The sequence below is a fragment of the Psammomys obesus genome, unplaced genomic scaffold (assembly GCF_907164565.1).
Source record: "Psammomys obesus unplaced genomic scaffold, mPsaObe1.curated_primary_1811, whole genome shotgun sequence".
Classification (NCBI taxonomy): Eukaryota; Metazoa; Chordata; class Mammalia; order Rodentia; family Muridae; genus Psammomys; species Psammomys obesus.
In genome coordinates, this window is record NW_026596460.1 from 5,212,946 (window position 1) to 5,224,889 (window position 11,944).

The 11,944-nt window shown below is 51.6% G+C and overlaps 1 protein-coding gene across 2 annotated transcripts in view; it reads right to left on the bottom strand.

Moving 5' to 3' along the window:
- Positions 1-7,266, bottom strand: part of Zyx (zyxin) — an 8,755-nt gene extending 1,489 nt beyond the window's left edge. The window contains exons 1-8 of one of the 2 annotated variants that reach the window (XM_055598283.1): positions 6,681-7,266; positions 6,324-6,546; positions 5,668-5,870; positions 5,433-5,525; positions 4,827-5,321; positions 642-762; positions 364-533; positions 95-273 (exon numbers count right to left, since the gene is read on the bottom strand). In XM_055598283.1, coding sequence (XP_055454258.1) covers positions 95-273; positions 364-533; positions 642-762; positions 4,827-5,321; positions 5,433-5,525; positions 5,668-5,870; positions 6,324-6,531 — 1,469 coding nt within the window. In that variant the 5' untranslated portion in view covers positions 6,532-6,546; positions 6,681-7,266. The remainder of the gene's footprint in view (positions 1-94; positions 274-363; positions 534-641; positions 763-4,826; positions 5,322-5,432; positions 5,526-5,667; positions 5,871-6,323; positions 6,547-6,680) is intronic. The other variant, XM_055598285.1, reaches the window with a different exon arrangement.
- Positions 7,267-11,944: the final 4,678 nt, after the last annotated feature.

Below are 11,944 nucleotides of genomic sequence, written 5' to 3' on the forward strand. Positions count from 1 at the left end.
ACTCTACAGTCTGTGGCCAACCTGGAGCCAGGTGGCAGCCTGGTTTCCAGACAAAACATGGATGGAACGGGAAAGAGACATGAAAGGTGCTCACTTGTGGTAGTCAGGGACACAGTGGGGCTGATTGTCCTGGTCCACGATGAAGGAGGTGCCCTCCAGGGGACAGGCGCAGACCACACAGGTGAAGCACTGGGGATGGTAGGCTTTGCCAGTGGCCCTCAGCATGCGGTCAGTGATGGGCTGCCCACAGGTGTTGCACTTCTCCAGGGTTTCCTAGCAAACCCATCAGAGCAGGTGGTGAGGGAAGCATCTCCCAAAACTCATCCAGCCCCACCCCAGCCAGAAGGCCCCACACCGACTTACAGTGTAGCAGCCCTCACAATAGGGTGCCCCCTCCAGGCTGTAGAACTGCTGTCCCTGCAGCTGCTGCTGACACTGATGGCAAGTGAAGCAGCTGATGTGGAACAGTTGTCCCAGTGCACGGACTGCAGGCTGTGAGCGGGTCAGTGGCTGCTTGCATTGGCCACAGGACTCTGGGAAGATCAGAAACCATCATCTCAACAAGGACAGAAGCTCACAGGAGCTCTTGTAAGCTCACCCAGCCAACACACCAACAGGGGAAGAGTGGGTGGTGAACTCACCATTCACAGCCATGCTCTGCCTCTGAGGATTCTCCATGTCATGCATCAGCTGCTGGGTCAGCTGTTCCAACTCCTCCACCTCCTTCAAGGTCAAGGGTCCTGGGCCTCCAGGAGAGCGCACCTAAAACCCCAATGTGTTTTCTATATTCTCCAAATCCTCCCAGACGGGCCAGCTGACTGCTTCTGACATTGAGACTTAAGCTTCCACCTGCTCTCCTGGATGCTTGCACTCTTCAAGCTCCTCTCTCCCCCTCCCTTCCCTGACCCCAAGCACCACACATAGAAATATAGGGGCATGACTGACCTTAGCTGCATCTCCTACAGTGGGACATCCTCACCCATTCAGCCCAAACCCTTGCACCCGGAGGCATTCAGTCAAGCCAGAAGAACTAAGCAATGGAAACCACCCATACAGCAGCTCAGGTCACAGAGGCACCACACACATCAGGCCACATACCAACTTCACAGAGCATTCTCAGACAGTCCCCCTTCCCGAGAAATGCCACACTCTGTGGGCACGCACACCTACCCGTCCTGCCAGCTTCTGAGTAGCCCCTGTCAGTGTGAAGACGTAACATAGGCAGGAAGCACAGGTTAAACACTCAAAAGCTTTGGGCAGGTGCTCTCAGCTCTCCTGACACCCTGGGTCCTTCTGTCCCAAGTGAGGGGCTGAGTGAGGGTTTTGTAGTCTTTCCCCATAAGTCTCCAGGTCCTAGGCCAGACCATTCCTATGTAGAGGACCTCGATGGCTAAAGGCTATAGAGGGGAGGGAGTGTCCTTGAGTAGTGACAAGGCACTTTAGAAAACTGAGAACGTGAGGATGGGCTATCTGACCCGCACCAGCATGTCTGGGTGCATCTAGACTATTGTGGGGGTTAAGGACACTCAGGATACTGAGATCCCGTCACTTGCTGATGCCTTTACCCCTTCATCCCCTGGGTCACCTCACTGTCCTCCCCCACCACGCTCCTCTTATCCCTCATCCTGGAATTGTACTCAGAGCTCTACCTGCCATGTTGTGCCTTCCCAAGGAAAGCACAAAAGTCATTCCTGCAGACCACAGCCACTTCTAAGACTGGCTCCTGCAGTCTCCTCCTCTTAACTAATGAATGCAAGCTTTGCCTTTGTGCTCTCCCAAGTCCCCTTCTCTGCACGTTGAGGGAAATGGACTCAGCCCATCCTCGCTCTCTAGTAAATGCTACTATAAATGACTGTTCCCTTCTTGGGAAGGATAAACTATTCATGCCTCCCTGTGGGTACCCATGTCCTTCCTGCAGGACACTATCAGCTGCTGCCTTCTCGCCCAGCCAGCAGCAATATCACTGTTCAACACCCACAGCTTTAACACACTCTTCTTCCGTATCTTCTACCTCAGGACAGCTTGAACCTATGGTTTATCACTTCTTTGGTCAGAAGATCCTTCCCCAACTATCCCCACCTCTCCTTTCATCATGTCACTAAGAGCATAGTGGAAGGGTCTAGAGTGCCCCAGGACCTGTCCTTGTGCCTTGTCAATCAAGTCCCTAGAATGGCTTTGTCACTACCTTTTAACAAAGGCCTCTTCTACCACCCTAGGCTATCTGGCCCAATCTCTAACCCTAGGCCACAGCACCGCCTGTTTCCTGTTTCTGCTGCCACACTGCAGAAAGTAGGTGGAGAGGCAGCGGAACACTGCAGAGCTCCCAAAACACTGCAGCACCTGCCACACCCTCCAGCCCCACCTTCTCTGTCTGGTATTTGGCTCTACCAGACTCCCAGTTGCCTTCGCCACAGCTGTTCCAAACCTTTCCATCTCTCTGAGCCCCCAAGAGCTTCGCCCCCTCCCTCACCCTCACCGATGACCTCATCCCTCAAATGCCTGGCAGCTAGCCAGTCTAACTTCCCTCATCCTTTTTTCTCCCCAATCACACGGTGTAGTCACCCTGTTCTTGCTCCCTCCAGTGCCTCTGGGGTCAACTGGTGCTCTCAGAGATCTCTGGCCGCTTCCTCAATGGCTTCTGTTTCCTGGTTAAAACGCATACCTGGACTCTCCTCCCCTAACTTTAAACTCCTAATACACGCATGCACGCACACACACTCACTCGCGTGCACATACACAAACAGAGGGGAGAGAGAGGGAGGACAGAGACAAAAGAGAGAGAGGGAGAGAGAGAGATTCAGAGAGAGACAGAGGGAGAAAGAGGAGAAGGAGAGAGAGAGACTATAGTCTGATTTGAGCTCTTAACAGTCCTCCTGCCTCGACTTCCCGTGTGCTGTGACTTATACACCACTCAGCTCTCACTGCCAAACTCTGAGATCAGGCTACACCACTAATTTCCATGTTTACACTAACTGTTCACTCAACTTTGCCACCACCATAGGGCACAAACAGTCCCAAGGTCGTTTATCAAGTCCTGAGTCAAATCTCTGCTTACCTGAGTCCTACTCCCTAAGCCCACAAAGAGGAGGCACAAGGTCACCTCAGCCACATCTACGGATCCCATCCTAGGATCCTCTTCCATCCTCTTAGCATGACCCAAGGGTCCTAACACCTCTTAACTTCCTGCTATGGAATTCTTGGAAGACTTGTCAGCTACATTGTGGTGTGTGTGACTGTGCGCACACCTCTGGCTTGAGGCCTGCCCCCTGCATTACAGTCTCACTTAGCTGAATGACAGCTAATGTTTCAGCGAGATCAAGTGCTCCTGAAGCCTGTTGCTCAACATACTGACATCCGACCCCTCCTCTTCCCGTTCAAACTATTTCCCCGTATGCACTTCTCTATTTTGTCTGTAATATTGTTACTCCCCAATATACTCAGGCTCTGAGCTTCCCTGGCATCTGTCTGCTCCTATCCCTGCTGCGTATCATTTGCCTCCTCCCATAGGCTCTTCCTTTGGAATAGCTCTTATCTGTGAGACTTATTTCTCACTGCAACTAATACTACGTGGCCCAGGAGTGAACTCACCTGCATCACAGACCTCTCTACCTCTAATATGCATCTCGGCTGGAAAAACTTTGTATAAAGCTTCCAAAAGTATTACTTTCACCAGTCCTCCTGGCCAAGCCACACACTATTGAGAAATCATCAGTGATTCTCCAATATGCACAACTTCCCTCCCTACTGGAGATATTCCGTAGTACTTCTATCCCCACCAATCTCAAGAACAGCTCAAAGTTTGTCCCAAAGGAATCCTGTGCTTTCTGTTCTCCTTGAATTTTACACAATCTCTTCCTATCTGAATACTATTCTCAATCTTTTCTGGATTCTCAAGTCCTCAAGTACTTGAAGGCAGACCAACCTCATGAAACTGTTCCTAACTTGACAGTTCCCATGCTGCTTTCTACTTTCAAATCCGTGTAACTCAGATTCTGACCTATGGGAACTCAGCAACACTTCTTCTACACTGGTGTCTAAGTACGTACAGACATGTACAGTTATCAGTCGGATGACCACTAGGTCTCTTCAACTCAAAAGAGCTCTTCCCCTGAACTATCAGGCGACAACTATATTTTGAGCAACAACTGTACCATGTGCTAGAGTAAGAAAAGCTCACTTGTTCTTCACCTGTTTGGGATGGGTAGTTATTTCAAAGAAAGAAGAAAAAAAAAAAGTCTCAAAGTTTGTCCAACTTGACTAGTGGGGTCAAACAGCTTGTGAGAAACAGGCTGGAAATTCTACCCCGGACCTATGACTTCAGAAGGCTGAACCTGTTTGAGAGATCTCTCCTGTCCATGTCCCAGCCTTGGGAGCACAGAGCACAGTGCCAGGCCCTCAGCTGATGCTGGCCCAGCAGGTGTTTACTGGTGTTGACTATACCTGTATCTCTAGATGGGCCCTCGGGCCCTGAGACTGCTCAGAAAAGCCAGGAGGAGCCTCGGCATTAAGCCAAAGCCAAGAATGGGGAAAACTAAGGTTGGGCTTGTGATGTCATCCTTCCTTTTAACATTCTGGGGCAGAGGCACAAGGGAAAGTTATATCTTCTTAATTGTAAGCTCCAGCCATTCATTGGACCCACTGACCCAGGCCCCAGCTAGTACCAGACTTCCTCCAGAAGAACTTTCTCTCTGCCCTGCCAAGTGACCCCACACTTCCCCTACTGCCACACCCACTCTGGCTCCTCTGGTTCTCTACCCCACCCTCAACCCACTTGCCCTTTATTCTGCCATCCTACTGCATGCAGACCATGGCCATGGCTTCCTCACCTGGTTTTGGTTTTGAGCTGGTGGAGGCACTGGGTGCTGCTTCTCTTGAACTAGGGGCTTCTCCTTCTGCTGAGCATAGGTGAAGCTAGGGGCCTGAGGGGACCCTGTGCCCATAGAAGGAGAAGCTTCCAGAGGCACCAATTTTTGACTGGGCTGTGACCCAGGTCCACTTGAAGCACCAGGGCTGAACTTGGAAGCCACAGGAGTAAATTTAGGAGCCACTGGAGCAAACTTAGGTGCTGGTGTTGGAGCCTGAGAAAGGGGACCTCGGGGCTGTGTATTAGTGGAAGACACAGGCAGGGGCTGGACCTGGGGCTTGGCCTGAGGCTGGACAAAGAGCTGGACCTGAGGCTTGGCCTGTGGCTGAGGTGCTGGCTGGGAGCTAGAAGGGGCCTTCCAAGGAGGCAAGGGTGCTGGGCCTCCAGGGCCAGGCTTGGTACTAGGCTTGGGAACAAATGGAGTGGCAACTGGTGGGGGGACATATCCAGACGACACCTGTAAGGGGAAGCAGAGGGAGGAAAACACACTTAGAGGAGCTGTCACTCCCTCCGTGTATCCCCTCCTCTCCTTCCGGGCCCAGCCTTTGCTACGTGCCCTACCCCTTACCCGGGCTTTGAAGGGATCGTTCTTGGTCATGTCATCCAGCAGTGAGGACAGGGAGTCGATCTCCAGGTCAATACTGCTCACTTTCTCCCTGGGCTGGAGGATCAGGGGTCAGGGCACCCATCCCAGTCTTCCCTTGTCATCCCAATCCCATAGGAGAGAGTTAAAGACTTCTCTCCGGTCCACGGTGGTATCCCCACCCCACCTATCGCAAAGTTGCCCTCTAAAGCCTCCCTACCTGCGCCGGGAGCTGGGTGGGGGCCTCAGGCCCTCCCTCTTCCTCCAGGGGAGGTGGAGGGGAGGGGAAGATGTCCTCCTCCAGAGGAGCAGGGGGAAATGGTTCCTCGATCATCGGGGGAGGCGGAGGTGGAAAGGCACCTCCCAGAGGACCCTCTGAATCGTCGCCCTCCCCAATAAGGGGAGGAGGGGGCAAAGGAAAATCTGGGTAGGAAGGAGAGAGAAGGTTGTCAGTACCGGCCCTCTCTCCTCGGCAGGCAGTTCTAACCCCCTAATCCAAGAACTCTTTTCTGCATCCCTGTGCGTACCATAACGAGGGCTCAGGACGCCCTGGGAGAAACAGGTCGAGAGAGGCCGGGACTAGGCTGAGAAACCATGAAGCTCCCGTTACACTTCAGAGAACGGATCCAGAGGGGAAGATTCCTGGCCCACATTCCCGCCTCCCACCCCCAGGCGGGAGACTTGGAACAGTCCCAAGGGTCCTGGCTACCAGCCAGGAGCTCCAAGATGAGGTAAGAACATCTGCTCAGGACAGGAGAGCCACCCAGCGCCCAGCCCCCTCCGCAACAGCGTTTCCAGACACCCCCAAATTCCCCCAAATCACCGACCCCCACCTGGCTCCCGAGAAAGAGCGAGGTCCCAAGCCCAGCCGCATACCTTCCGGGGGCGGCGGGGGGATCTCGCCCACCCGGCCCATCTGTGCTCGTTGGGCCCCAGCTGCCACAGAAGGCTCGCTGTCCCCAGGCCGGAAAGGATTCACTTTGGGCTTCGGGGCCACAACCGGGGCGAACTTCTTCTGCGGGGCGTAAAACGCCGGGGCCGAGACGGAGACCGAGATCGCGGGAGGCGGGCGGGGGGCCGCCATGGCCAGGCCGGGCTGCTGGGGGTGGGTCACCAGGTTACGCAGCGCGGTGCAAGGCTGACACCCCTTGGTCCAAGCTCCCCTCGGTGACCCTACCCGCTCCTCCCTGTGTCCCCTTCCCCGGGGCGGCCGAGCTGCTCCCCGCGCCTTACCGCGGGCAGGAGCGTGAGCGCCGCGTCTCCGGTGACCGCCCAGGCGCCGAGTCCGCGGACTCTGCGTCCCGGTCCGGAGCAGCCTCTAGCCAGGCGGGGAGGGACGACACGCAAGGGAAGGGAGGGAGGGGGCGGGGAGAGAGCGGCGCCCAGACCATACAAGGAGCGGCCCGGAGAGGGGGCGGGGAGAGGCCGGGGAGGGCGGACCGGGCAGGAAACTCCCCCAGGAAGAAGCCCGGGTCCTGCCCCGGGCTTCAGGCTCTGCAAAGGTCCGCCTGCGGCCTCCCTACTCACCACCGCCCCCGCCGGGCACAGACCACCCTTTCCCCAGCACAGGCCTCTGATGTCATTTCCTGACCTGCCACCTACCCCCACCTCCCTCCCGACCCGCGGGCGCTGGAGATCTGACTCACGGTCCCCACTCCAGGCTGAGCGGGCCGGCAAGTATCCTAGAGGTCCCGAAGCAGCTCAGTCCCGCAGCAGCTCAGTCCCGCTTCCCCGTCATGCCTGCCATTGATTGACCTCCGCCACCCCCAGCAGCTCCAACTCCACGTCCCGCGTGTCCTGTAGTCAGTCTGGGAACGCTGGACTGGGATGGGACGCGGTTCCTGGGTGGGCGGGGATGATGAGGGGCTGTTCACCTTGCTGGCACCCGGCTCCCGGCCCCGCCTTCTGTAGTCCACTAGTGTGTGAGCGGGAGCCTAAGCGCTCTTGGGGGATGCTGACTTGAGCTAGGCAGCCTCTTCGGGCTTCTAGGAATTCTCTTAGCCCGAGACCCGCCTGCAAATCTACTGCCCCAGGGAGAGAGTCTTTGAGCCCAGGAATGGAGGTGCGAGGGCGCAGTTAAGGTGAAGCCTCGCTGAGACTAACAACCTGCGAAGACCCAAATAGCCTGCGGGAACTAGTCCTTGAGGGCCCTTCAGGAAACCTTCCCGAGTCTCTCAGGAGCCTTTGGGGCGTCAGGGGCTCCTGGGACAAAGCTCGGTGGAGCCCCCCACTGGTCCAACCGGATTCCTCCACCTGAGATTGTGCCTCAGGCTACATGAAAGAGATCTGACCAAGCTAGTGTCTGACTTTCTTCCCTTTCTCCCTTCCTTTTCCTTCGTTCTTTTTGAAAAGTTACACACGGAAACTTCTTGCAAAGTCATCACGTCCAAATTGTAAGAGTCATGCGTTCAGGCCTCTAGTCCAATAGCCATCCTCTGGTGCTTCCTTTGGTTTACGCTGTAATCCCTGACTGAGACGCCCCCAACCCTCACTGTCTTCTGAGTTTCTAAATCTTGGAGCTCCCCATCTGCTGCACCCTACTCTCCTGAAACTCTGAGCTATGCTTTAGGGGCATGAAAACTAACCCCATGAACTTAGGATGAGAAAATGGGGATGTTACCTGAAGAGATGGCCTCAGGGGCGCATTCAGGTCAGAGTTAATTAGCATCCTTGGCAAAGATGGACTACAGAGTGAGGCCAGGGGACCCAGTTTCGAACCCAAAGGAAAAGTTTCTTCTTTCATTCGGTTTCATTACCTCCCTCTGTAAAAGCGGTGGTATGTAATTCGTTTCCCTGGTGCTTTATTTGATGAAATAAATAACATGCCATTCCTGAAATTTCTATTTAGTTCTCAGTATTACCTCCATGCAAGTCCCAGGCTGGCGAAGAACGGAAATTCCCAGCCAGTTATCCTAGGCAGCTTTTCCTCACATGCTCCCTTCTAATTTGCTAGGCAGGTCTAGTGCATCTTGACACAGTCAGTGCCTTTTCCTTCCTTAGACCTTAAGTCTTTAATCATATCCATTACTCTTCATTCATCATGTTTCCAGGCCGCACTAGTCTCTCTTTTCTCTGTCTTCTTAATGTCTCCACCACCAGTGTTTTGCACTGCATGTGTGGCCATGTATGACACAGAGTGCGCAGGTGCACATACTCTAACATGCTCAAGCTAGTCCTAGGCCTGTCCCTATGAAGAGCTGTTAGAAATGTGATCCTGGATTTACTCTGCATGTTGAAGATTGTTTCTTGGGGTGTCCAGGCCAAGAGTTATCACCATCCTTCCAAATATGCCCATGTGGGAAAACGGAGAGAGTTTCCAATAACTTCATGAGAGTAAAAGCCACCTACCCTCCAAAACCCATCTTAAGGAATATCGAAAAATAGAGCATGTGTAATTGTTGGCAGCTGAACCTATTTATAAATCAAGAATAGGAGAGTGTGTAGGCAGACTCAGTTTCACAGACAACTAAGAGCATCCAAGATGCAGCATATTAGAGCTAGGAGTTTTAAGCCAGCCAGTCTAAAGACAAATTAGAAGCAAAACAGAAGTTCCCAAAGGGTCATAATGACTGACCCAGTATGTCTCAAGTGGAGGTTATAGTTAATGCTATTAAAATGCAGACAGCAAGCAGAAATTACCCTAATGATTCTTGGTGTTTTTTCCTAAGAAATTATATTTGATGATCTTGGCTAGTATGGGTGATGTGTAGGAAATCAGTCAAGGTCTCTTCTTCAAGAGTATACTAGACCATGGAGAGGAAGCAAGAAAATTGTCACTGACCTTGGTTACTAAAATATCCCTGTACATTTCCAAGGCTTTATATCCACCAAGTAAGAGAAAGTATTTCCCCCCAAAGGTATTCAATACAAAGTAGGACATTCAAAGCATTCATGGGCAAAACAGCATAGTGACCCAAGAAAGAATTCCAAAGCAAAGATGCTATCAGTTTTTCTTTCTATATGCTGGCTGCAGGCAGACAAAAGGGGCTGTGATGTGATGCACTACTTTAATCATCAGCATACTGCTGAAACACTAACAATGACTGTGATAATTGCTATCACTCGGGACAGGTACAGCTCAATGGTACAATGCCTGCCTAGCATCCATGACACCTTAGGCTTGCTCTCCCAGCAGCATGCCTTTCTGCACAGGCACATGCATCCATGCACCGGTGCACAGACAAGTGCATGTGCACACACACGCACACACACACACACAGAGAAAGAGAGAGAGAGAGGGAGGGAGAGAGAGAGAGAATGCATTGTCACTGTTGGTTGTTACAGAATTTTAAGCTCTAGGAATATATTACTCCCATTTAATATTCACAATAAATCTCTAAGGATACATACACACACACACACACACACACACACACACACACACTCCCAATTGGCAGTTAAGGAAACCAAAGCTAACTAGATATTGGAGTCTTACCCTCTAAGCTACATAATTTTTTGTAACACTAGTTTTTTTGACAGCTTGACACAGCTAAAGTAAACTGGGGAAAAGGAATCTCAAATGAGAAAAATGCTGCCATCAGATTGCCTTCAGGCAAATTTGTGAAGCATTTCCTTGATTTATGATTGATGTGGGAGGGCCCAGCTCACTAGAGGAGTGTCATCTTTGGACAGGTGGTCCTGCGGTGTATATAAAAGCAAGCTGAGCCAGCCTCGAGGGGCAAGCCAATAAGCAGTATTATTCTATAGTTTCTGCCTCAGTTCCCTCCTTCACGTCTTGAATGTTTGCCCTGGCTTCCTTCAGTGATGGACTCTGACCTGGGATGTATTTCTATTCATTACCACCTCCAATCTCACTCATATCCTCATGTTCCTTAACTCCTCTTACACTCCAGCCTGGATCTCCACAGACTTTTCCATTCTGCCTGACCGGGACCTCACTATTCTTTCTTTGTATCCTCTCACACATCAGATTCTGCCTGTGCACATGGGCATGCATTCTGCATTTATAGGTCGTTTGCAATTCCATTGCATAGCATCACATGGCCAGAAGCTCTCTCAGGATTGTTAGCATCAGTTATTAACTATTGGGACTAGAATCGGGGATAGGAGCCAGGTGATGGTGGAGCAGAACTTTAATCCCAGAAAAGACAGGTGGATCTCTGTGTTTGAGGCCAGCCTGGTCTACAGAATAAATTCCAGGACAACCAAGGCTATACAGAGAAACCCTGTCTCAAAAAAACAAAAACAAAAAGAATCAGAGATAGCAAAGGGCTTTTATACAGTTGTATTTTCCCATGAATATGGGTTGCTTTTACAATTTAAGAAATAAAGGAGAGATCCCAGAAGCAGAAAGACATACACGGCATATACTCACTCATATAGACATATAATATAGGATAAACCTACTACCATATGTACACCTAAAAAACTAATCTAGAGGGAGGTCTCTGGCTAAAATGCTCAATCCCCATTCAGAAAGGCAAAGAGGATGGACATCAGAAGAAGAAGAAAACAGGAAACAAGTTAGGAGGCTCCCACAGAGGGCCTCTGAAAGGCTCTGCCCTGCAGACTATCAAAGCAGACACTGAGACTTATGGCCAAACTTTGGGCAGAATGCAGGGAATCTTATGAAAGAAGTGGGAAATAGTAAGATCTGGAGAGGAAAGAACCCCACAAGGAGAGCAACAGAACCAAAAAATTTGAGCACCAGGGTCTTTCCTGAGACTCCTACTCCAACCAAGTACCATGCATGGAGATAACCTAGAACCCCTGCACAGATGTAGCCCATGGCAGTTCAGTGTCCAAGTGGGTTCCATAATAATGGGAACAGGCCTGCTTCTGACATGAACTGATTGGCCTGCTCTTTGATCATCTCCCCCTGAGGGGGGAGCAGCCTTACCAGGCCACAGAGGAAGACAATGCAGCCACTGCTGATGAGACCTAACAGGCTAGGATCAGAAGGAAGAAAAAGAAACCCTCCTCTACCGGTGGACTTGGGGAAGGGCATGCGTGGAGAAGGGGGAGGAAGGGAAGGATTGGGAGAGGAGGAGGGAGAGAACTAGAGGGGGGATACAAAGTAAATAAAGTGTAATTAAAAATAAAATAAATACAGAAAAAAAATAAAGGAGAGGAAGGAGTGAACCCGTCACATCACAGCTTTTGCAGAGTACCCACCTTGCACTAAGTGCTGCATGCATGTGGCTTACAGTTTCCCACTTACAGTCAAAAGGGTTGTTTCCCTGGTCCCACTGGCACTTGTTTGTCAGCACAAAAGACTCTTAGACTTGAGAATTCTGATGGCAGTGAAGATGAGATGGAGGTGGAGCTTTGTGGGCAAAGCCCCAGCCAAGCAGCTTCCTGCTATGCCCAGCTGCCGCTCCACCACCTTGCAGGACAATTACAATGCCACTGGGCTTCTGTTCTTCCCAATCAGCCCAAATAGCTGATGTCACAACCTCCTCTTACACACACTTTCTCTTTCCCTTCCCCTACCTCAGGGCAACCCCTGTTTTCAAATAACTTCCATATTCTAGGCA